This window comes from Oncorhynchus clarkii, chromosome 12 (assembly GCF_045791955.1).
Source record: "Oncorhynchus clarkii lewisi isolate Uvic-CL-2024 chromosome 12, UVic_Ocla_1.0, whole genome shotgun sequence".
Lineage (NCBI taxonomy): Eukaryota > Metazoa > Chordata > Actinopteri > Salmoniformes > Salmonidae > Oncorhynchus > Oncorhynchus clarkii.
Window position 1 is genome coordinate 30,922,444 of NC_092158.1, and position 27,052 is coordinate 30,949,495.

Consider the following 27,052-nt stretch of genomic DNA (forward strand, 5'->3'; position numbering starts at 1 on the left):
ACCAGTCTAAAACTTTGCACATACACTGCTGCCAACTAGTGGCTAAAAATTGCGCCTGGCCTGGAATAATACATTATGGCCTTTCTTCTGCATTTAAAATTAAAAAAATAAAAATTTGGGTTTTTTGTATTATCTTTTACCAGATCTAATGTGTTATATTCTCCTACATTAATTTCACATTTCCACAAACTTCCTTTCAAATAGTATCAAGAATATGCATATCCTTGCTTCAGGTCCTGTGCTACAAGGCAGTTAGATTTGCCGATTTTTTTTTTTAAAAGGGTCCGATCCTTAAGAAGACTGAATGAGGTAAGTCTGGATACCAAATACTGAGAAGTGCATAAGAAAGGCGAGCGTAGGAAAGGCGTTAATTTTCTACGTCTGAATTGGCCCGCAAGTCATTGACAGCCTCCTCAAATGAAACTTCCATTGTTACTCTGGCCTTGGTGGAAGCCACATCACCTTTAAGTTTTTCATTTTTAATAAAATAACATTTATTGTGTGCATCTTAAAGATATAGTTAACCCAAATTACAAAATGACACATTGGTTTGTTTACCCTGTAAGCAGTCTATGTACAAGGTATGACAGCAATCCATGCTTTGGTTTAATTTCTTTGTCAATGTTTTCGAATGCTAACATTTTAGCATTTGTTGCACAAATCCCATTCAGCTCATGGCACCGATATTAGCTTTTTGTGCATCATGTTCAAATGCAGTGATTTCATGGTGGTACCGTGGTACTGCAGGTGGTCCGCAATTGTTTGAAAGATTTTGTATTTTTCTTTCAAAAATAGTAACAGTTGGGAGTATAATGGCATTTTAAGCAATTTTACTTTACTATTTACAATGTAAATAGTTTAGAATAATAACAAGAATAATTGGCATATCTGTTACATTCACTGAGACAATCGACTCTAAATTTGTCCGGCAAGATATTTTATGTGAAACATATCTGCGACTCTGTGATGGTGGTCCTCAAGAGCTTTTGACAGTGATTTGTTGGTCCCCGGAATGGAAAAGGTTGAGAACTGCTGTACTACTGTATGACCCTGGGAATGGGTAGAACACATTCCTCTATTTTCACCTTCTTTCTCTTCTATCTAATCCCTTATTTCTTTCCCTCCCCCCTGGGCCTGAACTGCACACTCACACTCCCACACGGTTAATTATGGATTAAAAGCTAAAGCGGGTTGAGAAGTCAAAGCTTGCCTGTCCTGCTCAGCCCTTCCCTACCCTTCAACAGTTTTCTCTTACCAACTATCAGTCTATATAGTGTATCTGTTATCAGAATGGGTGAATCTCACCCTTCTTCTTACATCCCTCTTAGTCCCTTGCTCCTAGGTTTGGGGCAGGTCCCAGTCCAAAACAGGGGCAGCAACTATTAGGACTAAATTACATGAAGCCTGTGAATTTGCTTGGATTTGTACAAAACAGATTCTAACAAGAGGATTGTAAAAACAAGAGGAACAATTTTAAACTGCTCTGATTTCCCCATCCCCCTTTCTTGGAATACTTTTTATTTTAAATTTTCATGCGAAGATACTGTACCTGCTCTATTGCTGAATTTCAATCTCCTCGTCATCTGGATCCCTGCCATTCAAAGACAGAGAACATCGATATGGCACTGTTATAGACAAACTATTCCAGGTCAGCAACACTTCCAATCTATATGATTTTGTTTTATTATGTTTTAGTACTTACTGTTTTTATTTCAATACATTCTAACCTAACTTGGATGCTCTTGTGCTGTCTTATAATGTAATTTATAATGTTTATCATTGTAAAACTATATATACAATTATAGTGTATTTTTCTTTCATTCAAGGCTCATCTGTAAAAGAGACCATGGTCTCAGTATGACTCCCTGATAAAATAAAGGTTCAATAAATATGAATGAATTATTCAGTCAGTGATTAAAATACTTAAAAAGGACTGAGCTTTTCAGGTAAAATTTTGTGAAATTGTTGTGCCCACCTGCATAGGTGTGTGTTTAGTAGGTGCTAATGTTTTCACTCCACAGAGATGGATCAACATCATCTATTGCAGCTGCAGTGATATCAAGATACCTGGATTACACAGTTATATTTCAATTTCAGATTCATAGAGGAATTTGTTTATGATGGATTCAATAATCCTAGAGTCACAGCACATTTTTGTTGTACGATCAGTAAAGGTTTTATCACCAAGAGACTTGGTGCTTTTCATTCTATATTTATCCAGTATTCCTTTCTCATAATGTGTTTCGTATCTCAAATCCTCACAGCTAATGTAATTCACTTGAATGTACTGGATGTCCAGTCATAATTTGATTTAAATACAACTAACATTGGATATGTTTCTGACATAAATTCTGTAAATGGGACCATGAGGCCTGCATCACTTTACAGCTCATGTCATCACTACAGCTACTCTCACCAAAATGCCTGATGTTAAGCTGCCTGGAAAAGTCATGGAGATTCAAAAGTGGTAACTGAAACAGAAAATGCAGAAACCTGTGTCAAGATGGCACAAAGGAAACTTTTGTTGATATGCAAACTCAAACACTAAAGAAATACATTTATAATGGAGATGTATTTTGGTTTAGTGGTTTAGATGGCTTATACTTGTACTCGGGCTATAGCAATATTTATGGTAACGCATCAGAGCAAGGGGATAGCCTACTGTAGGCCTCAGTACTTAGCCTATTAGCAGGTTCTTAGCCATTGCCATTATTAACTTTTGATGATAGCCATGTAGCTTAGCTACGGCTTGTACACTGTGTGCTAGCTGTATGTGCTAGCTGCAATGCACAATAAACAATTACTTTATTGTTGTACAATCACCCAATTCAGCAACATTTGACTTTAATAGACTAGAGATATTTTGACACCTCTCAGACTTGCTCAGACTTTACTGAGAACCGGTCATGTTTTGTCATGTCAGCAGGGCAGAGTAAAAGATTCACTGAGGACACAGCTGCGGGAAGTAGGGTTGCTGACGGTGATGCATCACAACCGTGAAAAAAATCTTAATAAAAAAAAATTGAAAATAAAAATAGTTTTTCACAAAAGTTTTTCACACTGGTCCTTTAATAATCCTGTATTAGCGGCTGATATAGCCATCAACACCAGTGTCTACAGTGGGGAGAACAAGTATTTGATACACTGCCGATTTTGCAGGTTTTCCTACTTACAAAGCATGTAGAGGTCTGTAATTTTTATCATAGGTACACTTCAACTGTGAGAGATTGAATGTAAAACAAAAATCCAGAAAATCACATTGTATGATTTTTAAGTAATTAATTTGCATTTTATTGCATGACATAAGTATTTGATCACCTACCAACCAGTAAGAATTCCGGCTCTCACAGACCTGTTAGTTTTTCTTTAAGAAGCCCTCCTGTTCTCCATCCATTACCTGTATTAACTGCACCTGTTTGAACTTGTTACCTGTATAAAAGACACCTGTCCACACACTCAATCAAACAGACTCCAACCTCTCCACAATGGCCAAGACCTGAGAGCTGTGTAAGGACATCAGGGATAAAATTGTAGACCTGCACAAGGCTGGGATGGGCTACAGGACAATAGGCAAGCAGCTTGGTGAGAAGGCTACAGCTGTTGGCGCAATTATTAGAAAATGGAAGAAGTTCAAGATGACGGTCAATCACCCTCGGTCTGGGGCTCCATGCAAGATCTCACCTCGTGGGGCATCAATGATCATGAGGAAGGTGAGGGATCAGCCCAGAACTACACAGCAGGACCTGGTCAATGTCCTGAAGAGAGCTGGGACCACAGTCTCAAAGAAAACCATTAGTAACACACTACGCCGTCATGGATTAAAATCCTGCAGCGCACGCAAGGTCCCCCTGCTCAAGCCAGTGCATGTCCAGGCCCTTCTGAAGTTTGCCAATGACCATCTGGATGATCCAGAGGAGGAATGGGAGAAGGTCATGTGGTCTGATGAGACAAAAATAGAGCTTTTTGGTCTAAACTCCACTCGTCATATTTGGAGGAAGAAGAAGGATGAGTACAACCCCAAGAACACCATCCCAACCGTGAAGCATGGAGGTGGAAACATCATTCTTTGGGGATGCTTTTCTGCAAAGGGGACAGGACGACTGCACCGCATTGAGGGGAGGATGGATGGGGCCATGTGTCGCGAGATCTTGGCCAACAACCTCCTTCCCTCAGTAAGAGCATTGAAGATGGGTCGTGGCTGGGTCTTCCAGCATGGCAATGACCCGAAACACACAGCCAGGGCAACTAAGGAGTGGCTCCGTGAGAAGCATCTCAAGGTCCTGGAGTGGCCTAGTCAGTCTCCAGACCTGAACCCAATAGAAAGGTGAGCAGAAAGTCCGTATTTCCCAGCGACATCCCCAAAACCTGAAGGATCTGGAGAAGGTCTGTATGGAGGAGTGGGCCAAAATCCCTGCTGCAGTGTGTGCAAACCTGGTCAAGAACTACAGGAAACGTAGTTTGCAAACAAAGGTTTCTGTACCAAATATTAATTTCTGCTTTTCTGATGTATCAAATACTTATGTCATGCAATAAAATGCAAATTAATTACTTAAAAATCATACAATGTGATTTTCTGGATTTTTGTTTTAGATTCCATCTCTCACAGTTGAAGTGTACCAATGATAAAAATTACAGACCTCTACATGCTTTGTAAGTAGGAAAACCTGCAAAATCGGCAGTGTATCAAATACTTGTTCTCCCCACTGTATATGAAAATGTCACATTTAGTACAAAAATATATATAAAGTAAAAAAATTCTACCTGATGACATCTTCAAAAGTTAAAACGTTTTTTAAACAGTGATTTTCAAAGACTATGCGGTGATGTGGGGAGCAGAAAAGTACCCTACCATTTGCTAGAAACTCGCTGCATTTAAATAAAAAAATGTAATCCAACCCTTTGATGCCACATAGAAGCATTTTTTAGCAGATAATAGAAACACACTTTTCATATGTACACTGGTTTGGTGCTGGAAATATGGAATATGAGCTTGAAAAGTGGCGGAATTTCCCTTTAAAGAGAGAGGAACAGTAGGCCTTCACTTTTTCTGTTTAACAAATACACTACATGAAAGTAAAACTGATAGTGAACGAGAGTAAAAAGCTTTGGAAAGCCTTAAATGAAATTTTGGACAACAAGGTTAACTCCGCTCCATCATTCATTGAATCAGACGGCTCATTCATCACAAAACACACTGATAACTACTTTAATATTTTTTTCATTGGCAAGGTTAGCAAATTTAGCATGACATACCAGCAACAAACGCCAACACTACACATCCAAGTACAACTGATCAAATTATGAAAGACAAGCATTGTAATTTTGAATTCCGTAAAGTGAATGTGGAAAAGGTGCAAAAAATGTTGTTGTCTATCAACAATGACAAGCCACCGGGGTATGACAATAATAGGATAATAGCGGAAGATATTGCCACTCCCATTTGCCATATCTTCAATCTAAGCCTACTAGAAAGTGTGTGCCCTCAGGGCTGGAGAAAAGCAAAAGTCATTCCGCTACCCAGGAATATTAAAGACCCCTTTTGAATTTTCATTTTATACATTTAAACTTTATTTAACTAGGGAAGTCAGTTAAGAACAAATTCTTATTTACAATGACTGCCTACCCCAGCCAAACCCTAACCCGGACAGCGCTGGGCCAATTGTGCGCTACCCTATGGGACTCCCAATCACGGCCGATTGTGATACAACGCAGGATCGAACAAGGGTCTATAGTGACACCTCTAGCACTGAGATGCGCCACTCGGGAGCTCAAAGAACTGACCAATCAGCCTCTTACTAACCCCTTAGTAAACTTTGGGAAAAAATTGTACTTGACCAGATACAATGCTATTTTACAATAAACAAATTGACAACAGACTTTCAGTATGCTTAAAGGGAAGGACATTCAACAAGCACAGCACTTACACAAATGCCGAATGATTGGCTGAGAGAAATTTATGATAAAAAGTTTGTGGGAGCTATTTTGTTAGACTTCAATGCGGCTTTTGACATTATCGATCATAGTCTGCTGCTGGAAAAACATGTGTATTATGACATTATATCCCCTGCTATATTGTGGATAAATATTTACCTTTTTAACAGAACACAGAGGGTGTTTTCTAATGGAAGCTTCTCCAGCATAATCAAGGTAGAATCAGAAGTTCCCCAGGGCAGCTGTCTAGGCACCTTACTGTTCGGAAAATATTTGGTAAAAGAGGATGATAGCGATAAAAGTGGTAAAAGAGGATGATAGCAGTACCGGTTATGTTATGTGTGATGATTGTGAGGTGCCATACATATTCAACAGTCACAAGACGGAACTTCAAATAACCTTATGGCATGTCAAGGAAACTGTAGCCTACAGTTTAGATTGGTTAAATGGAAACTGAAATCTGGACATTGACTAACCAGAATAACTTATGAATCGACATCCCTGTGTTTTGAGTTTTACAGGTGCTGCTCGCGGTTTAAACAAGAAAACAATAACTGGTTTCATAAAATGAACGAAGTTCTGCGCTTGGCCTATATATGAAGGGCCTACATATATCATATATCTACATATTTCACAGTGAATGCTTTTGTTTATATGTTTTGTGCAAATTAATTGAACATCACCTAATGCATCATAAAAAAATATTGTGCCTATTTAATGCAACCCTTGCTGTTAATAGATCGCAAAGCAGCATACAACTGAACTAAACGTTTGGAACAAGTTCAGTTTCTCATTTATTGCCTAAAAAGGCATATCAAGTGCAAGTTAGCTGTTTAGCTCATATTTGAAGGCTGGGGGCGCATTTAGGACGTTATCTACTGCGGATCGCTAAAATATCCTATTGATTATGATCACACTTCCTCAATTCAAATATAATGGCGCCACTATACCAATGATGGTTTGGTATGTTTTAGAAACTTTAGAACCAAGCTCGAGTTGTCAGTGTAGCCTGTTATCGCCTGGATTTGTTGAAATATCTTCACACCTAGAAAAAAAACTTCAGGATTCCTTCATAACTGTCCAATGGTCAAAAAAAAGAACGAATGAATTACAGGGGGCTGTTTGGAAAACAACGCATGCCGTCTGAATCGTCCTCTAGAATAACATATATTCTGCCGTAATAAATACATAACCAATGTTCTCTACTTTTGTCCTATATTTATATTGTATTTTTATTTTTATCCCAGGCCCTCTTCCCTGCAGGAGGCCTTTTGCCTTTTGGTAGGCCGTCATTGTAAATAAGAATTTGTTCTTAACTGACTTGACTGGTTAAATAAAGGTTAAATAAAATAAAAAATAAATAGTAGTCCTGTGAAAATAGGGCTATAGCCTAAATAATAACTCCTGCAGAATTAAGCAACACTTGCAGTAAAATAATAGACCAAATGTTGGCAAAAATTGGATTTGGGAACAGGAGTGGAGAAATATGATTGATTTCTTTCTGCATCTTGAGAGAATGCCATGCTCAGTTAGATACAATCTGTAGAGGTGCTGTCTTCATCATAAAACACAATAAAATCTGATAGCATTTCAACCACATAAAATATGCATCGAAGGTGAACTGAACTCTAATCAGAAACATTTTGGGCCATTTTCACAGCTTTGTATTTCCTTACAACCGGTCAAGCTGATGTCATTTGGACATCTTGCACAGAAAATCTTTTAGTGTTTGCTCCCCAAAAGGTGATAGAAAACTTTACAGATGTCAACAAGATTGAAGCATTAATTCTACCGATCTATTACATTCTGTTGAGCAAGGGTTTAGTTAGTCTTCTAGGCTAGGGCAACATATAATGACAAAAGAGAAGCTACATGTATCTAATTATAGACCCTGGGAATGGGTAGAACACATTCCTCTATTTTCACCTTCTTTCTCTTCTATCTAATCCCTTATTTCTTTCCCTCCCCCCTGAGCCTGAACTGCACACTCACACTCCCACACGGTTAATTATGGATTAAAAGCTAAAGCGGGTTGAGAAGTCAAAGCTTGCCTGTCCTGCTCAGCCCTTCCCTACCCTTCAACAGTTTTCTCTTACCAACTATCAGTCTATATAGTGTATTTGTTGTCAGAATGGGTGAATCTCACCCTTCTTCTTACATCCCTCTTAGTCCCTTGCTCCTAGGTTTGGGGCAGGTCCCAGTCCAAACTACTAGCAACTACTAGGACTAAATTACACGAAGCCTGTGGGTTCAAGTTTACTAACAAATAGCCTACCAAAATGTAAGAAATTATATACAGAAACATATCTAAACCTGACAAAAAAAAACTGTTATTCAGTTTTTGACTGTAGACGATAGCACATTTTCTATGCTTGCGGGTTAGGGTTGGGTGCGGGCCTCAGATATTTACTTTATCACATATAGTCAGGTGGTTGCAGATGGGTTATTAGCAATTGGAGACTTGTGCAGATGAACAAACAGTTGACCACCTACTATACAGTGCTATACACGTAAGCTACTACAGCAACTGAAATGACTGCAGCACAAAGAGCTGCAGTTAGTTTCAGAATGGGTGGCAAGGAATAAATATTTCAAAAACTAAAAGCTTTGTATTTGGAAGAAATCATTCACTAATCCCTAAACCCCAACTAAATATTGTAATGAATAATGTGGAAATTGAGCAAGTTGAGGTGACGAAACTGCCTGCAGTAACCGTGGACTGTAAACTGTCATGGTCAAAACATGTTGATACAACAGTAGCTAAGATCCAGGAGAAGTCTGTCCATAATAAAGCACTGCTCTGCCTTCTTAACAACACTATCAACAAGGCAGGTCCTACAGCCCCTAGTTTTGTCACACCTGGACTATTGTTCAGTCATGTGGTCAGGTGCCACACAGAGGGACTTAGGAAAATTTACAGTTGGCTCAGAACAGGGCAGCACAGCTAGCCCTTAAATGTACATGGAGAGCTAACATTTGTATCAAGACTGCACAAATGTGTCTAATTGGTTAATTAATACATTTTCAAGTTCATAACTCTGCACTCTCCTCAAACAATAGCATGGTGTTCTTTCACTGTAATAGCTTCTGTAAATTGGACAGTGCAGTTAGATTAACAAGAATTTAAGCTTTCTGCCAATATCAGATATGTCTATGTCCTGGGAAATGTTCCTGTTACTTACAACGTCATGCTAATCACATTAGCCTACATTAGCTGAACAGTCCCATGGGGGACCCACCGATCATGTGAAGGTTAGGAAAATTACAGTTTGCTCACAACAGGGCAGCACAGCTGGCCCTTAAATGTGCAAGGAGTGCTAACATTAATAATATGCATGTCAATCTCTCATAGCTCAAAGTGGAGGAGAGATTGACATCATCACAACTTGTTTTTGTAAGACGAGTTGACAAGCTGAATGCACCGAGCTGTTTAAACTACTAGCTCACAGCTTGGACACCCATGCATACACCACAAGACATGCCACCAGAGGTCTCTTCACAATCCCCCAAAATACACCTTATGGAACAGCGGGGAGTGTGAAGAGACATATACAGGTACAGACACATTCATACACACACTAGCACAAGCACTCTACACACACTTACATTGTAATATTGTTGTACGGTGGTATTATATATTTTGTATTGTAGATTGTATGTAGTGGTGTAATAATGTTATATTATGTAAGGCTTTATATTTTGTTTTATGTGTGATGTAAGTGCCTTAATGTGTTTGGACACTGGCAGCAGCTAATGGGGATCCCTAATAAATACAAATACTACATACACAACACAATTTTAGCAAATAGTACTTTTAGTTTGAAATGAGCACATTTCATTTGAAAACATTTAGTTTGAATGAGCACTTTTCAGACCCGCTTATACCTGGTTCTAACATATATCATTTTTCCTGTTTTTGTCCACATTCTGATTGTGCCCACATTTTCATTCAGGTGTAGGCGATTAAAAGACTTATTACTTACAGATCAACCTGACCACCTCCGGAGGTACTGTATGCAGGCACGCATTCTGTCTGGATAACTTAAAAGTCTAGATGGATCTGGACAGTGACACCAATTAAATCTTCATAATCCCGCCTTCTAAAATGATTGACAAGTGGCATCATTGAATTATGGCATCAATATGTGTTTTAAAATAAATGTTAAAACATATTGATAAAGAATAGCTGTCACAGCGGAAGGATATGATTTTAATACCATGTGTAGACATATTTCTGAAAATGTGGGCACAATCAGAATATGGACAAGATCAAGACAAAGGATGCATGTTAGCACAAGTTATAAATGAGGCTTGTGTTAGAAAGTGAGAGGGAAAGGGTCAAGATGGTGACAATGGACTTCTCTCTCAAATCCAGTTAACTCCATCAGGGTTAAGGGTAAATTCCATTTAAATGCAGGAAATATTTCATTAAAATAAAATAAAATAGAATTGTTTTGGTCACATACACATATTTAGCAGATGTTATTGCGGGTGTAGCGAAATGCTTGTAACATTTTGCTACACCCACAATTGAGAAAGGAAACTGAAATTCCAATTTTCCTCTAAGGAATTTCAGTTTACTTCCTGAATGGTCTGGATTTAAGTGGAATTGACCCCAAACCTAAACTATAGACAGGACATGATCTCATAAAAAGTAAGTGATTATCAGATCAAAGTTTATTGATGGTCTTCCTAATCCAGTTATTTCTGAAGTTATTACAGAGTGAGATAGAGGCCACCAGGGAAGGAGAGGCTGACCAAGAGGTCACAGGGGGTGAGTGACTTCAGAGAAAGAGAAAGCGATAGGGACATGGAAGACAGATTACGAGCCACGTTATTTGGCACCGCTCACACCATGGCTAATGGCCCCCACCTGTGTCAGCAGCTAATCTGATTGCCACTTGCATGTCATGGAAGCTGCCTGGGCACAAAGCTGAGCATTGATTCAGCCATGGTTTCAGGGCACCCTGGTCTGAAGAGACAGATGGACTGAGCTCCTCCAACATCACATTACATTCTTATAATGGGGATAGTCTTTGTCAGTCTTGTTTACCAGTGATTTCTCTTACATCATTACTTCATGTGTTCATACAGTATTTATGTTGTCCAAAAGTAGTTTAGGGCTCTATTCAATCAGATCCGCTTTAGCTGACATCCGCATAATGGTTGTTTTTGCAGTGTCAGAGGTGGAACTGCGTTGGATTATATAGCCTACCTAAAGCGGACATTGCCATTGGCTGCACTGAGTCGCATTAACAGAAATCCCACACAGCCTTGTTTGCAAGTTCGAACAACGAAATGTGAGATGTAGAAATCCTAATAGAAATCCCCATTGAGCATAATTATTTATATTTTGCCTACACTTTCTCGTTCTGCAATTCTAACGTGAGTGGGGCGGGTGTGGCTTCGTGACAATGAGAGCGAGAGCAACTGCTCACCGATTTCGGTTCCAACCCAGTTCCACCTCTAACACTGCCAAAACATCTGCTATGCAGGTGTCTGCTATCGCCAGTTAACGCTTGATCTGATTGAATCTAGACCTATATATGTTATGTAATTAAACTATATTAATGATAATACAATTATTATGGAAACAGTGCCTTTCTGAGCTTCTGATGACATTGTAGCTCACTGACAAAGACAGAGCTTTGTCCTAGAAAATTGAGACAGAAGATAAAATATGCTTCAATATGTCTCATTTTGTTTTCTCTCACTCACATGTTACATGGAAGCAGTGATGGCTGGGAATCCAGAGGTGACCTTCACAGCTCTGGGCTAATGCCCTACAGAGTGCTAGGGGGCTGAATCCCTTTCGTACACACACACACTCTTCTGTCACTTCCAACCCTCCATTCCTCATCTGTGGTGTCTGACTCTAGATCGAAGCCCTGTGGGACAATGGCATCTCACAGAAACTCTAGTTTCCTCCTCAACCTCTCCCACCACCCACGATGGACACAAGATCCCTTAATGAGGGAGAGAAGGAGACAAAGAAGGACAGAGGATACAAAAACAATGAACAGTCTGACCACCGCATCCTCATCTGCGGTGCTACGCTCCAGAAGCTTGTGGGGAAACTGGCTGATGTTACCCCTGCTGATGGCCACCTATCTACCCTGTGAGGCCTGGGGCGCCACTTTCACTGTGGCCATAATTGGTCCCTGGACATGTGACCCTATGTACTCCAAAGCCCTCCCTGACCTGGCTGCCCGCCTGGCCACCGCCCGCCTCAACATGGACCCCTACACTAAGAAAGGCTACTGGTACGACTATACTCTCGTCAACGAGGACTGTAAAACATCCAATGCCCTGGCCCGCTTCTCCTCTCTGGAAGGCTATGGCTCGGCTTTCCTCGGCCCTACTAATCCAGGCTACTGCTCATCGGCTGCTCTGTTTGCGAAAAACTGGAATAAGCCCTTTCTGTCCTGGGGTTGCCTGAAACCAAACATGGAGGATGGACAGTATCCCACCTTTCACAGGCCCCTGCCTCTGTCCTCCCGGGTTCTGTTTTCTGTGCTGCGGTACTTCCGCTGGGCCCATGTGGTCATCGTGACGTCAGAGGATGACCTGTGGGAGGCTACAGGACACGAGCTGGCGGCCTCTCTTATGGCCCTGGGCCTGCCGGTTATCAATGTGGTCACCATGGAGCCGGACAAGGATGGGCCCACAAAGGCCTTGAAAAGGATTCGGGAGTTAGACCGTGTCAGAGGTGTGTATGCGCATTTGTATTTGGTTGTTCATGTGTGTGTTTGTTTACGTGTGTGCGTGCATGCATGCGTGTGTGTGTGTGTGTGAATGTCTGACTTACTGTCATGTATTCCATTACAACACACCGCCATACTGCAATGACTAATAATGGTCTATTCGATTCCCTTCTTCTGTCCTCTACTTCCAACTTTACTACCTTCTTACTTTCCTCATCCTCCATTCTCCCTTCTCTGTCTCTGCAGTGGTCATCATGTGCATGCACTCAGCGTTGATCGGTGGTGAGGCCCAGTATCAGCTCCTAACCTCTGCCTCAAACATGCGTATGATAGACCGTGGCTATGTTTTCATCCCCTATGACACCCTCACATATTCGCTGCCCAAGGGCACAAACCTTCATGCTCTGACCAATGACAGCTTGTTGAGAAAAGCCTACGATGGAGTTCTCACCATCACCATGGATTCTGGTGAGAACACTTTCTATGAAAGCTTCAAAGATGCTCAGGAGAAATTTGAGATTCGCACCAGCACTCCACCAGATCAGGTGAGACATCCCAGAGCACAGCTCCTGAGGCATTCATCTAGTCATCATTCATCATTAGCCACACATGCCATGGACATGCAGTACTGTAGCAAGCACATTTGGTTGCACAACAGTCCTACTGAGTTGTAGTTCTTCAGAAACAGGTACCCTTAAGGTATTTGTACCTCTTAAACCTTACAACCAATGTTGTTGGAATGTTTCAGTACTGATGATAATGACTAGTGGTTTGTCAGTGTCTTGGCAATGGTACATTTCTCTATTCCTGTACTCCCTGCTTACCATCATCAAAACTCCTACTGCCAGTCTAAAGAGTCTACAGACAGTCTTCAATAACAGCTGGTCAGATCAATGATTGATACATTGTCACCACTCTTCTCCCCTACCTAGGTGTCTCCATTCTTCGGCACCATATACAACATGATATATTACATGGCCTATGCAGTAGAGAAGAGTCGCATGGTGGCTGGGCGCTGGGTGGATGGGGAGACCATGCTCCAGAGCGATGGAGGGGTCGACTTTGAGGGCTTCAACCAGCACATCTCATCCGATGAAGATGGGTTGGGGATGCTGGCTCGCTACGTGGTACTGGACTCTGACGGGGGAGACAAACTCTACATGACACACACTCTGGAAGCCCCCCATACCCTTGGCAAATTTGGGGCGGTCAAGTACAATGGGCGCTCCATCCACTTTGCTGGCAGTAGCCCCAGCACAGACTCCCGTTGTTGGTTCAGTCCATACATCACCTGCAGTTGGGGTAGGTGGTCTAGCATTGGGGTCAGTGATGTACCAGTAGCCTATGGTAAAATTAGGTTTGTGTTCCCTCAAACTCTTTCTCTTTATCACTCCCTCTATCCCCCTCTCTGCCTTAAGGAATGGACGCAGGTACTATCTTCTTTCTGTTCATCCTGTTCTGTGGGTTGGTTGGAGGTGGAGCTGCCTTCTATATGAAGTAAGTTACGCTCAAACACAGTGAGGAGTGTGTAAATCAGCTGCCTGTTTTGTCTTCTGTGTTGAACACATGCTTTTGTTTGTAATGAGGTTACTGATGTTTTGTGGTCTTGCCCTTTGTGTCTGTCCAGGAGAGGTGGACAGATTGGAACTATCTTTGGAGGATCAGGGGGAGGAGGAAGGCCCTTAAAAGTAGTCTTGAATCTGGATGACCTCATTTTCATCAATACCCAGACTAGCCAAAAGGTCAGTGTGAGGCCTATGATACCATAAAGCCCCATTTGTGTGTGTGTGAGTTTGTGTCTATTTAAAGTCCCTTATCTTTGATGGACTGGATCTCTCTCTGTAAGTAGAAGCTGAATGAGGACAGTATGATGAACAGTCAGCTGGACGTGAAGACGCCTCGCCACTCAGTGTCGGGACGAAGCTACTTTGGCTCCACCCCTGACAGTTCCAATGTCGCTGTCTTTGAGGTGGGTCACATGTCAATGTGGGGAATCTACTGTAAAACTACTGTAGAACAGAGACAGCAATCCAATATTCAAATGTTTGATGCCCTGCACTTAAGAAATAGTACTAATATGTAACTGGACCAAGTTCATATGTGATGATGCACTCACCCAATGTTGATACTCTTGTCTTCTTGGCAAACAGTAATGAACAAAACTATCTCTGTTTAGTGTCGTTGTCCCTAATATTTTGCGTTTTCCAGATGAAAAATTGGCTAAACCTGTATATTCCACTAGGGTGACTGGGTTTGGTTGAAGAAATGTCCCAATGGAAACACTGTGTCAAGTGTCAGTGATGGCACTCAAAGTATTTTCACCAAGGTGAGTGACTGTCTGAGTGAGCCAGTCAAAACAGCAAGACATTGAATCTGTCTGCCACTGCACTGTTCCTCTGTCATAACCTACCTCTCTCTCTGTCCTCTCCCTCTCTCAGCTCAGGGACATGCGGAATGAGAATCTCAACCTGTTCCTTGGCCTGTTCCTCGACTCTGGGATCTTTGGTGTTGTGACAGAGCACTGTACCAGGGGCAGCTTGGAGGACCTTCTCAACAACGAGGACATGCGCCTCGACTGGATGTTCAAGTCCTCCCTGTTGATGGATCTGATCAGGGTAAGGAGGGAAACAACTCTCACGTTCATAGATATGTCTGACTATATCTCTCGCCTCGAGTCTACTCTGTCTCAATCCTTCCTTTCCCTCCCAGGGAATGAAGTATCTGCACAACCGTGATGTCATCCATGGGCGCCTGAAGTCCCGAAACTGTGTGGTGGACGGACGCTTCGTGCTGAAGGTGACTGAGTATGGCTTCAACGAGATCATAACGACCCAGGGTGTCGACTTTGACGAGGGCAGGCCTGAGGGTAAGTCCACAAGGACACATATACTACACTCAACATATCAGAGCCAGCAAATCCTCCTCCTTATCATTTACCAAGTCATTACACGAACAAAAGACACGTGTGTCCGTTTTCCCCCCTGGTCAGGTTATGTGATCACGAAAAACTCATGGCCTTAGTAATGTTCACTCTTATCACCATGATCCTTTTATAGGGCGGCAGGTAGCCTAGTGGTTAGAGCGTTGGACTTGTAACCAAAAGGTTGCAAGATTGAATCCCCAAGCTCACAACGTAAAAAATATATACAAAATAACTGCTCCTGAACAAGGCAGTTAACCCACTGTTCCCAGGCCGTCATTGAAAATAAGAACATGTTCTTAACTGACTTGCCTAGTTAAATAAAGGAAAAATAAATCAAAAATCCAAATGTTTGAAGGAAGGTGAAATTCACCAACCCCCTCTTGTCCCCTCCCTCCCTGGTCCACCCTGCAGATCAGCTGTGGACGGCTCCAGAGCTACTGAGGGACTCCAGTTTGATGAAGAGAGGATCGTTCCCAGGGGACGTTTACAGTTTCGCCATCATCATGCAGGAGGTCATCGCCCGCTGTGCTCCCTTCTGCATGCTGGACATGCCTCCCAAGGGTGAGAACTCATATCAAACAATACCACCATAACCTCATGTCAGATGTAAAACAAATACAGAAGGATGACCACCATGCCAATATGAACAGTACAATTGTTTGAGATCATAGGAACCACCAAAGTTTTGAAAACACTCAAAACAATGCAACAGAAGTTGTGTGTGTGTGTGTGTGTGTGTGTCTGTGTTTGACAGAGATCATCAGTAAGTTGAAATCCCCCCCACCACTGTGTCGGCCTACTGTGTCAGTGGATGAGGCTCCACTAGAGGTGATCCAGGTCATGAAACAGGCCTGGAGCGAGGAGCCAGACAAGAGACCCACCTTCGAGGAGATCTTCAAACAGGTCATTTACTGTACACAAACATACACAAAGCTACACATATACAGTCAGGTACAAAATTATTGGCACCATTGATAAAGAGAAAAACTACTGCATAAAATAAAAAATACAAATACTGAACTATATTGTATGCAAAAAAATGGGAACATTTTATTATTTTATACTAATACAATTACTCAGAGAAAAGATATTGTTTAACAAGTAATTTTTTTTTTTCTCAAAAAGATAGGGGTCAAAATGATTGGCACCCCTGTTTTCAATACCTTTCAATACCTCACCGTGCGAGTATAACAGCACTGAGCTTTTATCCCAAAAATTATATGAGATTGGGAGGGAGTATGGACCATTCAGAATCTTTACAGATCCTTGATATTCTTTGTATCCGCTTATGGGCGGCCCTCTAAATTCAACCACAGATTTTCAGTGGGGTTCAAGTCCAGAGACAGATGACCATTGCAAAATGTAGATTTTTGTGGTCAACTAACCATTTCTTTGTGTATTTTGATGTGTGGTTTTGGTTATTGTCTTGCTGGAAGGTCCACTTGCAGCCAAGTTTCAGCCTCCTGGCAGAGGAAACCAGTGCTGTTTTGGCTAAAATGCCCTGGTACAGGGTCAAGTTCATGATGCCATTGACCCCAGGACCAGTGAAAGCAAAATAGCCCCATAACATCAAAGATCCTCCACCATATTTTACATTAGATGTGGGGTTCTTTTCTGCTTATGCATCCTTATTTTGACGCCAAACCCACCACTGTTGTGCGTGGCCAAATAGCTCTATTTTCATGTCATCCAACAAATGCAAACCTCTGTAGTTTGCTAAACGGCATTGGAACCGGTGCAATAAGAGCTCTTTGGCCATGCACACCAGTAGTGGATTTGACATTGAAATAAGGATGCATAAGTAGAAAATAATCCCATACCTACTGTAAAATATGGTGGTGGACCTTCGCATGGTGAAGTATTGATAGGTTTTGAAAACAGGGGTGCAAATAATATTTTTTTGCGAAAAATATTATTGTTAAACAAACATTTTTGAGTATATAATGTATCTCAGTATTTGTATTATTTATTTTATACAGGAACTCAAAACAACATGCTTTATGTGACCAACTTTTTATTTAGGTTTGTCATAAAAAGATATTGAGGGGGTGCGGGAGTTACAGGTACAAAAAAAAACATCAAAGAAATGCATATAAAGATAACCCAAACCCATCCCCCCTCAGTCCCCATCCACCTGCCCGCATCCTCCCTCCCCATCCAGAAACTGTGCCTCCTAACAAGAACTCAAAATGACATGCTTTTGTGAACCATATTACAGTAATATGTAACACACTTCACTCCCCCTCACTGCATGCTGTATGTTTTCCCTTCCATCCCTTAGTTCAAGAGTATAACCAAGGGAAAGAAGACCAACATCATAGACTCCATGCTGCGTATGTTGGAGCAGTACTCCACTAACCTTGAGGACCTGATCAGGGAGAGGACAGAGGAGCTGGAGGTGGAGAGGAAGAAGACTGATAACCTTCTGGCCCAGATGTTGCCGAGGTCAGTGCCCCTCCCCTCTCCTGACACTTCAAATTAAAAGCTGCACATGCTAATTTGCAACATCACATTTTTTTTTTTTTACTGTATGGAGAATATATTGTTTTCATCCATTGGCTGCTTGTCATTTATTCTCTACCTACACTCCTAACCTCCATCCTATCCACATCTGCATCCCTCTATCCACTCCTTTGTGTTGTCTAACCCAATAGGTCTGTGTGCCTGGCCCTGAAGACGGGCAAGCCTGTGAGACCAGAGCACTTCTCTGAGGTCACTCTGTACTTCAGTGACATTGTGGGCTTCACCACCATCTCTGCACTCAGCGAGCCCATTGAGGTGGTAGACTTACTCAATGATCTCTACACACTCTTTGATGCCATCATCGGGCAGCATGATGTCTACAAGGTGAGTATCCTGTCCTGCTGCAAGATAGTTGTGTCCAATATTAGTGATGCAATGGAAGCTTGTTCTACTTTCAATACAAATCCTTTCTTAGTGTGTACGAGTTTGTGTCACTGACTCCTTTCTACGTGATTAAAAAAATAATCATCACAATTGGGACATTAAAGATATTTCATTTATTTTATTGAACCTTTATTTTATCAGGGAGTCATACTGAGACCAAGGTGTCATTTACAGATGAGCCCTGATTTACATCAATTATAGAAAATACACTCATCAAAAGATAAGTACAAAATGCAACCAGAAAGAAAAACACGGTCATAACAAACTAACACATTCATCAGTAATAAGGTCCTCAATCAGCTTTCTGAATTGCCCTAGAGGCACCAAAACATCACATTTAAGGACATTTCAAAGATTGTTTCACAAATAAGATGCAAGAAAACTAAAAGCTGATGTCCCTAACTCAGTAGAGACCAAAGGACTTTTTGTAAAAAGGCTTTAGAAATGAAAACATAAGAATGTATCAACCTATGTGACAACAGAGGGACAACCATCTTTCTGGTAGAGAATGCAGTGATGAGTACTAATAATAAATAATGAAGTGCAGTGGACTATGATAAACTGCATCTAATGGGTTTAATGGAGTGCAGTGGACTATGATAAACTGCATCTAATGGGTTTAATGAAGTGCAGTGGACTTTGATAAACTGCATCTAATGGGTTTAATGAAGCGCAGTGGACTATGATAAACTGCATCTAATGAGTTTAATGAAGTGCAGTGGACTATGATAAACTGCATCTAATGGGTTTAATGAAGCGCAGTGGACTATGATAAACTGCATCTAATGGGTTTAATGAAGTGCAGTGGACTTTGATAAACTGCATCTAATGGGTTTAATGAAGTGCAGTGGACTATGATAAACTGCATCTAATGGGTTTAATGAAGCGCAGTGGACTATGATAAACTGCATCTAATGGGTTTAATGAAGTGCAGTGGACTATGATAAACTGCATCTAATGGGTTTAATGAAGTGCAGTGGACTATGATAAACTGCATCTAATGGGTTTAATGAAGCGGCAGCTGCGTTCATATAGATGATGTCGCTATAGTCTAGGACAGATAGGAACGTCAAACTGAATAATCTGCTTTCTACTATTTAGCGAGAGTCAGGACCTATTTCAACTATTATTATTATGATACTATTATATTGATATATAATATTGATTGATTGTGTGTACTTCAGGTGGAGACCATCGGAGATGCGTACATGGTAGCCTCTGGAGTTCCAAACCGGAACGGTAGACGCCACGCAGCTGAGATGTCCAACATGTCCCTGGACATTCTCCACTGTATTGGAACCTTCAAGATGAGGCACATGCCTGACGTCAAGGTCAAGATTCGTATCGGCCTGCACTCTGGTGGGTGACCCATCTCAAATTATTTGTCATAATGATATCCTCTGAATCAGTGTTCATAATGTAGACAGGTTGACTGTCCTTTTCTTTAAAGCCATAATTCTTCATTTGTTTTTCAGCCAAACGGTAACCCCACTACTTAGTTTTCTAAAAATCTGGGTGATAATATAATAATAATAATTATACATGCCATTTCATGCTTACATGAGGCTGAAGAAATGTTACTCTCAAATTCATAGATGGAGCTATGGATAAAATGACTGGCAATCCATGAGGTCAACTGCTATAGATTGCAGTTCATGCCTGAGCAACCAAGTCAACAGATGAATTGTAAAATTCAATACATAATCAATCTACACTTTTGCTACATCATAATGAAAATTAATTGAGAATGAGTACATTCATTCAATCCTTGTATTGGAATTGGCATTAACGTCAGAGTATTGGTCAAAAGTGTATTTTTACCTGATCCCCGTCTAGAACGTATTCCTGGAACTGTGAAATGTCATCCACTTAGCCCTGTCATCCTATTAGTCTTCACTGCCTAATGCTTTCTCGTTACTCTACCCTACCAATTCATATGGAATGTTTTACACATTTCTAGCAACACAGAGGTGGCTACTTTTAGGTATGAAAAAGGACAACTCAGAAATAACACAATGGCATAAAATACAAATATCCTGACGTCTCTTCTAAAGATTGAAAGGATATTCTGCAATCAAACTGATCAAATGAAGTTCATTTGCTATTTCTTTGATCCAGAGACTTTTGTGAGACATATTGTAGGCTCTTTGAATAAGTCATGAATAACAAGTTATATATCAGGAATTATGTTGCTTCTGATCTTCATTATTTTATTTAACCTTTATTTAACTAGGCAAGTCAGTTAAGAACAACTTCTTATTTACAATGACGGCCTATCAAAAGGCAAAAGGCCTCCTGCGGGGACGGGGGCTGGGAGAAAAATAGAAAAATAGGACAAAACACACCACGACAAAAGAGACACCACAACACTACATAAAGAGAGACATAAAACAACAACAAAGCATGGCAGCAACACAACATGACACCAACATGCCAGCATGTGTATCATCTGCGTTTGTGTCTGTGTCTATCAGGCCCTGTGGTGGCAGGTGTGGTGGGTCTGACGATGCCTCGGTACTGTCTGTTCGGAGACACTGTCAACACAGCCTCTCGAATGGAGTCCACAGGGTTGTGTGAGTACCTCGCATTCGTTCTTTGGCCAGTCACCAGTGAAATCACGCTGTGTGAGGCCACTGAGGATAGGGACAGGTGTATGGCAGTTTGTGTGCCTGCAACACTAAAGAGGTTTATTATAAGCAGTCCTGACTAATCCTTTAAGACTATCAGTGGAATTAGTGGGCAAATTCAGGGTTTAAAGGCCCAGTGCCATTAACAACATGTTTTTTCTGTGTTTTATATATTCTTACTCACCATGAGACCTTCAGTTTCTTGGCAATTTCTCGCATGGAATAGCCTTCATTTCTCAGAACAAGTATAGACTGACGAATTTCAGAAGAAAGTTATTCGTTTCTGGCCATTTTGAGCCTGTCATCGAACCCACAAATGATGATGCTCCGGATGCTCAACTAGTCTAAGAAGACCAGTTTTATTGCTTCTTTAATCAGAACAACAGTTTTGTGCATAATTGCATAACATAATTGCATAACATAATTGCAAAATGGTTTTCTAATGATCAATTAGCCATTTAAAATGATAAACTTGGATTAGCTAACACAAGGTGCCATTGGAACACAGGAGTGATGGTTGCTGATAATGAGCCTCTGTACGCCTATGTAGATATTCCTTTAAAAATCTGCCGTTTCCAAGTACAATAGTCAGTTACAAAATTAACAATGTCTACACTGTATTTCTGATGCATTTGATGTTATTTTAATGGACGAAAAATGTGCTTTTCTTTGAAAAACAAGGACATTTCTAAGTGACCCCAAACTTTTGAACGGTAGTGTATATCTAGGGTATTTCTAGAGGTAAGGGGCAACCAGTATAGTAGCTATAGTAAGTAATTACTATTGTAGGTGGCAAAAGAGAACAGTACATCTCACATCTACTCCCACCAAGTGGCCATAGATATGAATTGCTGCACAAAGAGTGTATGGACTCGGTCAAAAATGTTCTTGTGAATATATGGGCTCAAACACAATAGATTACCTTGTGTTGCTCTACGCTAAATCAGTATATGGTCATCCATATAAATGAATCAAAGTCTAAATATATGTAGGATATGTGAATGCTGTATGAGTTCATAATGTTGATACTCTTTAGACAAATAACTAATGGTAATTGTTTACATTGAATTTGTTCTGTGTTTGAGTATTTGAAGTCTAATGCTGCCTTTGTGGTTGCTATTGTTGTTTATTATCCCAGCTTACAGAATCCATGTCAACCAGAGCACAGTCGATATCCTGCATGAACTAAAAATGGGCTACAAAGTAGACACCAGGGGCATGACAGAGCTGAAGGTAAATAAACACACACACACACACACACACACACACACACACACACACACACACACACACACACACACACACACACACACACACACACACACACACACACACACACACACACACACACACACACACACACACACACACAGAGAGAGAGAGACAAGACAGAAAGATCCAAATTAATCTAACTCACTACTTATTCTGTTATTCCCTATTTCTATTTCAGGGGAAGGGAGTTGAAAACACTTACTGGTTGGCTGGGAGAGCTGGGTTTGACAAGGTTCTGCCCATACCGCCTGACCTTACTCCAGGGTAAGATTTAACATTGTGCTTTATGTTTGCCCTAACTATACTGTCATTGACTCTCAGTCCTGCTGGGTCCTTCTGCCAGCCCCCTTGTCAGTAATACTTATGCAACCCTGTTTGTATCAAAACAGTTGATTTTCATCTAGCTAAGTCACTGTGGATATAGAGGATAAGATGTCAGAAAATAATTTAGAAAAAACTGATAATGTGCTGACCCATTTGTCAGATTGCGTGGTTGGAACTAACAGTTTTCTAAATCATAATTTCTCATTCTATTTCTATGTGCTGCTGACATGACCATTGTGTCGTGCTTCAGTTCACACGCTGACCCAAATGTACAATTCCTCATCTACCACCTGTTTAATCCATGTTTAATTAATCTGTGTCTCCCACTGCACTACATAATGTGTGATGAACGCTCTGCCTGGTAGGCAGCAAACATTGCTGTAGTGTTTCAACACATTACCCTGGTGGTTGCCTCATTTAGCCCTGTCCACATTTTATAACTGTGTTAAGAGTTCAAACTGAGACACGGTTGTCACCAGCGGTTGCTGAAAACAGTTGTCATTGTGGACAGGGCTTTTGTTGCTTCATATGCTGGGATATTCTGAGTGCTCAGTGTGCACTACCAATCGAATAAGCCTTCTTTCTTTGACTTTCCTCAGGGCAAGTAACCATGGCATCAGTTTGGAGGAGATTCCTCCAGATAGAAAACAAAAATTCCTTGACCGGCAGGCGAGGAATAAGTAGCCTGTAAGGTACGCCTGGTTTTCCTATCAAATTCTAGATTTACAATGACTTTATTTCCCCAAATGGTTTGTAATGTGAGTGATGTCAATTCAGGTACATACAAATCCATTGTTCTGCATTTACGATATCCTTTTAATTGATAATATATGAGATTATTTTCCACAGATAGTGTGGCCCAGTCCTACCTGTTGGAGTGAAAGACCAGAGAGGTGAATAGAGCAGGTTGGTAGAGAGGAGAGGATGGGTTAGGGGTGCGTCTGACAGACAGTCTGTCGCATCCCCCCATGTGTCCTGTCAGGAGTGCTGATCCACATTGCACAAATAAGCCAAAGTTGGAGAGACACTGTCTGTCTTCAACACATTACATTTGTTGCACAGAGCAAAGATATGTTTAAACAAGAGTTTATTAAATGTACTGTAGAGCATATGTGGGAAACAGGAGGGATAAATAAAGGGATATTACAATCATGCACCAAAATACCAAATACACTACAAAAGTATGTGGACACCCATTCAAATTTGTGGATTTGGCTATGTCAGACACACCCGTTGCTGACAGGTGTATAAAATTGCGCACACAGCCATGAAATCTCTATAGAAAAACATTGGCAGTGGAATGGCCCGTACTGAAGAGCTCAGTGACTTTCAACATGGCACCATCATAGGGTGCCACTTTTCCATCAAGTCAGTTCTTGATTTTCTGCCCTGCTAAAACTGCCCCGGTCAACTGTAAGTGCTGTTATTGAGAACTGGAAATGTCTAGGAGCAACAACAGTTTAGCTGCGAAGTGGTAGGCAAAACAAGCTCACAGAACGGGACTGCCGAGTGCTGAAGTGCTTAGAGTGTAAAAATTGTCTGTCCTCGGTTGCAACACTCACTACAGAGTTCCAAACTGCCTCTAGAAGCACCGTAAGCACAATAACTGTTCATCAGGAGGTTCATGAAATTGGTTTCCATGGCCTAGCAGCCATGGAAGCCTAAGATCACCATGCGCAAAACCAAGCGGCGGCTGGAGTGGTGTAAAGCTCGCAACCATTGACCTCTGGAGCAGTGGAAAAGTGTTTTCTGGAGTGAGGAATCATGCTTCAACATCTGGCAGTCCGACGGACTAATCTGGGTTTGGCGGATGCCAGGAGAACGCTACCTGCCCGAATTCATAGTGCCAACTGTAAAGTTTGGTGGAGGAGGAATAATGGTCTGGGGCTGTTTTTCATGGTTTGGGCTAGGCCCCTTAGTTCCAGTGAAGGGAAATCTTATTGCCACACCATACAATGACATTGTAGACGATTATGTGCTTTTAACTTTGTGGCAACAGTTTGGGGAAGGCCCTTTCCTGTTTCATCATGACAATGCCCCTGTGCACAAAGTGAAGTTCAGTGAGATCGATGTTGAAGAACTTGACTGAGCTGCACAGAGCCCTGACCTCAACCTCATCGAACACCTTTGGGATGAATTGGAACATCAACTGCGAGCCGGTCCTAATCACCAAACATCCGTTCCCGACCTCACTAATGCTCTTGTGGCTGAATGGAAACAAGTTCCCGCAGCAATGTTTCAAGATTTAGTGGGAAGCCTTCCCAGAAGAGTGGAGGCTGTTATAGCAGCGAAGGGGGGACCAACTCCATATTAATGCCCATGATTTTGGAATGAGATGTTCGACGAGCAGGTGTCCACATACTTTTAGCCATGTAGTGTATATTGATGTACTGTAGGAGTCTCTGTAGAATGAAAACATCACAGGACAAACATGGGAAGAGACGGACTTCTTGAAAAAAACGTTAAATGTCCATTATATCGTGTACAATATACTGTATTTATCTCTACTTTGTTTTTTAGAAATATTGGACAGATTTAATTTTAAACACCCCAACGGTGAATGAAAAGTATTCATACTCAACTATATGACATGCGTATATTAAAATGTAGCATGCACTGTAATGTATCTAACCTGTTATATTTAAGTTTGGTAACGTCGTCTCTCACAATAATACAGTACATCGATCTTAGAAGTTTTTTTTTTTACAGATATAAGGTAGACTGTTAAAGAATTTGGTCCAAGGCGTTCTCGGTTTTTTATTTTCTTATTGTCCTGCTTCAGTAATTAACGCCTTCTATTTGTTTGAATGATAATTTCGAAAATTCAATCCATTAGAAAATATTAATTCATATTTTTTTCACAAATTTGCCAGTTGGGACATTAATTGAATAATTTTCAAATCAAATAATAATGTTGCAAAATCACTGTTCCCAGAAATTAAGCTTCACTTCAACAGATTATTAATAAACGTTGACTCATAGATCTAAACTCTTATCTATTGAGACAGAACCATCTCTCTGCTCCTCTCTATCTTTCTGAAATCATGCTTTATTCATGTTTTCACTGTATTTTGTTATTCAACCAAATCCAGGTATGTATGTATAGACACATTTTGTTTTATGGTATTTATATATCAGTACTGTTTTATGGTATTTATATAACAGTACTGTTTTATGGTATTTATATAACCGTATATCCCAATTTAATTTTTTAAAGAACTGTACATTTGTTTTAACATGAAGTGATATGCATTTTCTTACAACAATGACATTGAATGAGCAATGGGATTAATAAATGTTCCAATGGGATGAAAAATATGTAAACCCACATTATAAAATGATAAGGTCACAATCTCAATTCTTACAGGGTCATGTCATTCAAGCTATTTTCTGCTACATATATTGGTTCAAATAGTACAAAATGCAAGGGAATAATAATGGCTGCAGTCATTTTTAGTTTATTTCTACATATGCTACAATACACCTTGGAGTCATAGGGGACTGCTTACAAATCAAGAGCAGAGACTGGAATACACACCAGCTTGTACTGCACATGGTTCCTAATAGGAAGTGATGTATTCAAAGGATGAGCTACACGTATTTGGTCTGAAACATATAGACTGTCTATCAAACCCAAATAGCAATGTTTTATTTGGTATCATGATAACTGAATTGTAAATCTTGCGGTGTGGTCTCATTGTGTGTGCTTGTGTAAATAAATAATGGTTTTAGTGATGTCTGAATGTACTTCTTATTTTTTGTTGTTACATACAACACTTTTACATACAACAAGACGTAACACGATCTCATTACCAACTGCACATATAAACATGGCCGGAAATCCTTGACCTTTGGCTGATGGTTTTAGAATTTTGAGAAAATCTTAATGTTGAATTGATGGTTCACAGTATTGTGAATGACTTCATACAGTAAAGGTAAAATACTTTAAGTTGTCATGACATGATCAGTGATTATCTTTTCTATATTCTCTGTATGAAACATACATCATTTTAGCTGAATGTCAAAATCCTGGCTGGTTTAAGAAAAGGCATTCCTTGTGAAAGTAACAATATAAAAACACAAAACTATATAGTTGAATCAAAAGGTAAAGATAAGGTTTTAAAGATGGTGCTGTTCAGGAAGGCCTATATCATGACTGCACAGTGGGAATAAGCTACATAAAACAATTTGATGAGAGCTGTGAATCATACTATCCAGTGAAATTGTAGTATGCCTATTTAGGATACAGACTGATCCCCACCACTTGGTTTAGTAGAAAGCTGAAGGATAGGGCTGGAGAAATGTAACCACTCTCAAATTCAAAGACAGAGCGATTGATGCAAGGACTCACAGTCATGAGAGCA

The 27,052-nt window shown here is 40.6% G+C and overlaps 1 protein-coding gene across 3 annotated transcripts; it reads left to right on the forward strand.

Annotated features, from left to right (window-relative positions):
* The first annotated feature begins 1,228 nt into the window (after nucleotides 1-1,228).
* On the forward strand, nucleotides 1,229-26,423 carry LOC139423043 (retinal guanylyl cyclase 2-like). Of its 3 annotated transcripts, none has more exons than XM_071174638.1 (20): nucleotides 1,229-1,648; nucleotides 11,664-12,640; nucleotides 12,882-13,180; nucleotides 13,568-13,937; nucleotides 14,054-14,132; nucleotides 14,263-14,377; nucleotides 14,485-14,604; nucleotides 14,878-14,961; nucleotides 15,074-15,250; nucleotides 15,345-15,501; nucleotides 15,970-16,119; nucleotides 16,313-16,461; nucleotides 17,840-18,003; nucleotides 18,213-18,405; nucleotides 19,650-19,824; nucleotides 20,940-21,038; nucleotides 22,231-22,325; nucleotides 22,543-22,628; nucleotides 23,288-23,380; nucleotides 23,538-26,423. In XM_071174638.1, exons 2-19 carry the CDS (start codon nucleotides 11,830-11,832, stop codon nucleotides 23,370-23,372), a joined length of 3,408 nt encoding a protein of 1,135 aa, XP_071030739.1. In that variant the 5' UTR covers nucleotides 1,229-1,648; nucleotides 11,664-11,829; the 3' UTR covers nucleotides 23,373-23,380; nucleotides 23,538-26,423. The 3 variants fall into 3 exon arrangements, with proteins under 3 accessions (XP_071030739.1, XP_071030738.1, XP_071030740.1); XM_071174637.1 differs by having other exon boundaries at nucleotides 11,667-12,640; XM_071174639.1 differs by having other exon boundaries at nucleotides 11,811-12,640.
* Nucleotides 26,424-27,052: the final 629 nt, after the last annotated feature.

Bases quoted from the DNA above. Each gene is read 5' to 3' on its own strand.
- LOC139423043 (XM_071174638.1), top strand. From the start codon at position 11,830: ATGGCATCTCACAGAAACTCTAGTTTCCTCCTCAACCTCTCCCACCAC. The intron at 14,378-14,484 runs GTCAGTGTGAGG...CTCTGTAAGTAG, and splicing joins ATACCCAGACTAGCCAAAAG to AAGCTGAATGAGGACAGTAT. The intron at 22,326-22,542 runs GTAAATAAACAC...TTTCTATTTCAG, and splicing joins GGGGCATGACAGAGCTGAAG to GGGAAGGGAGTTGAAAACAC.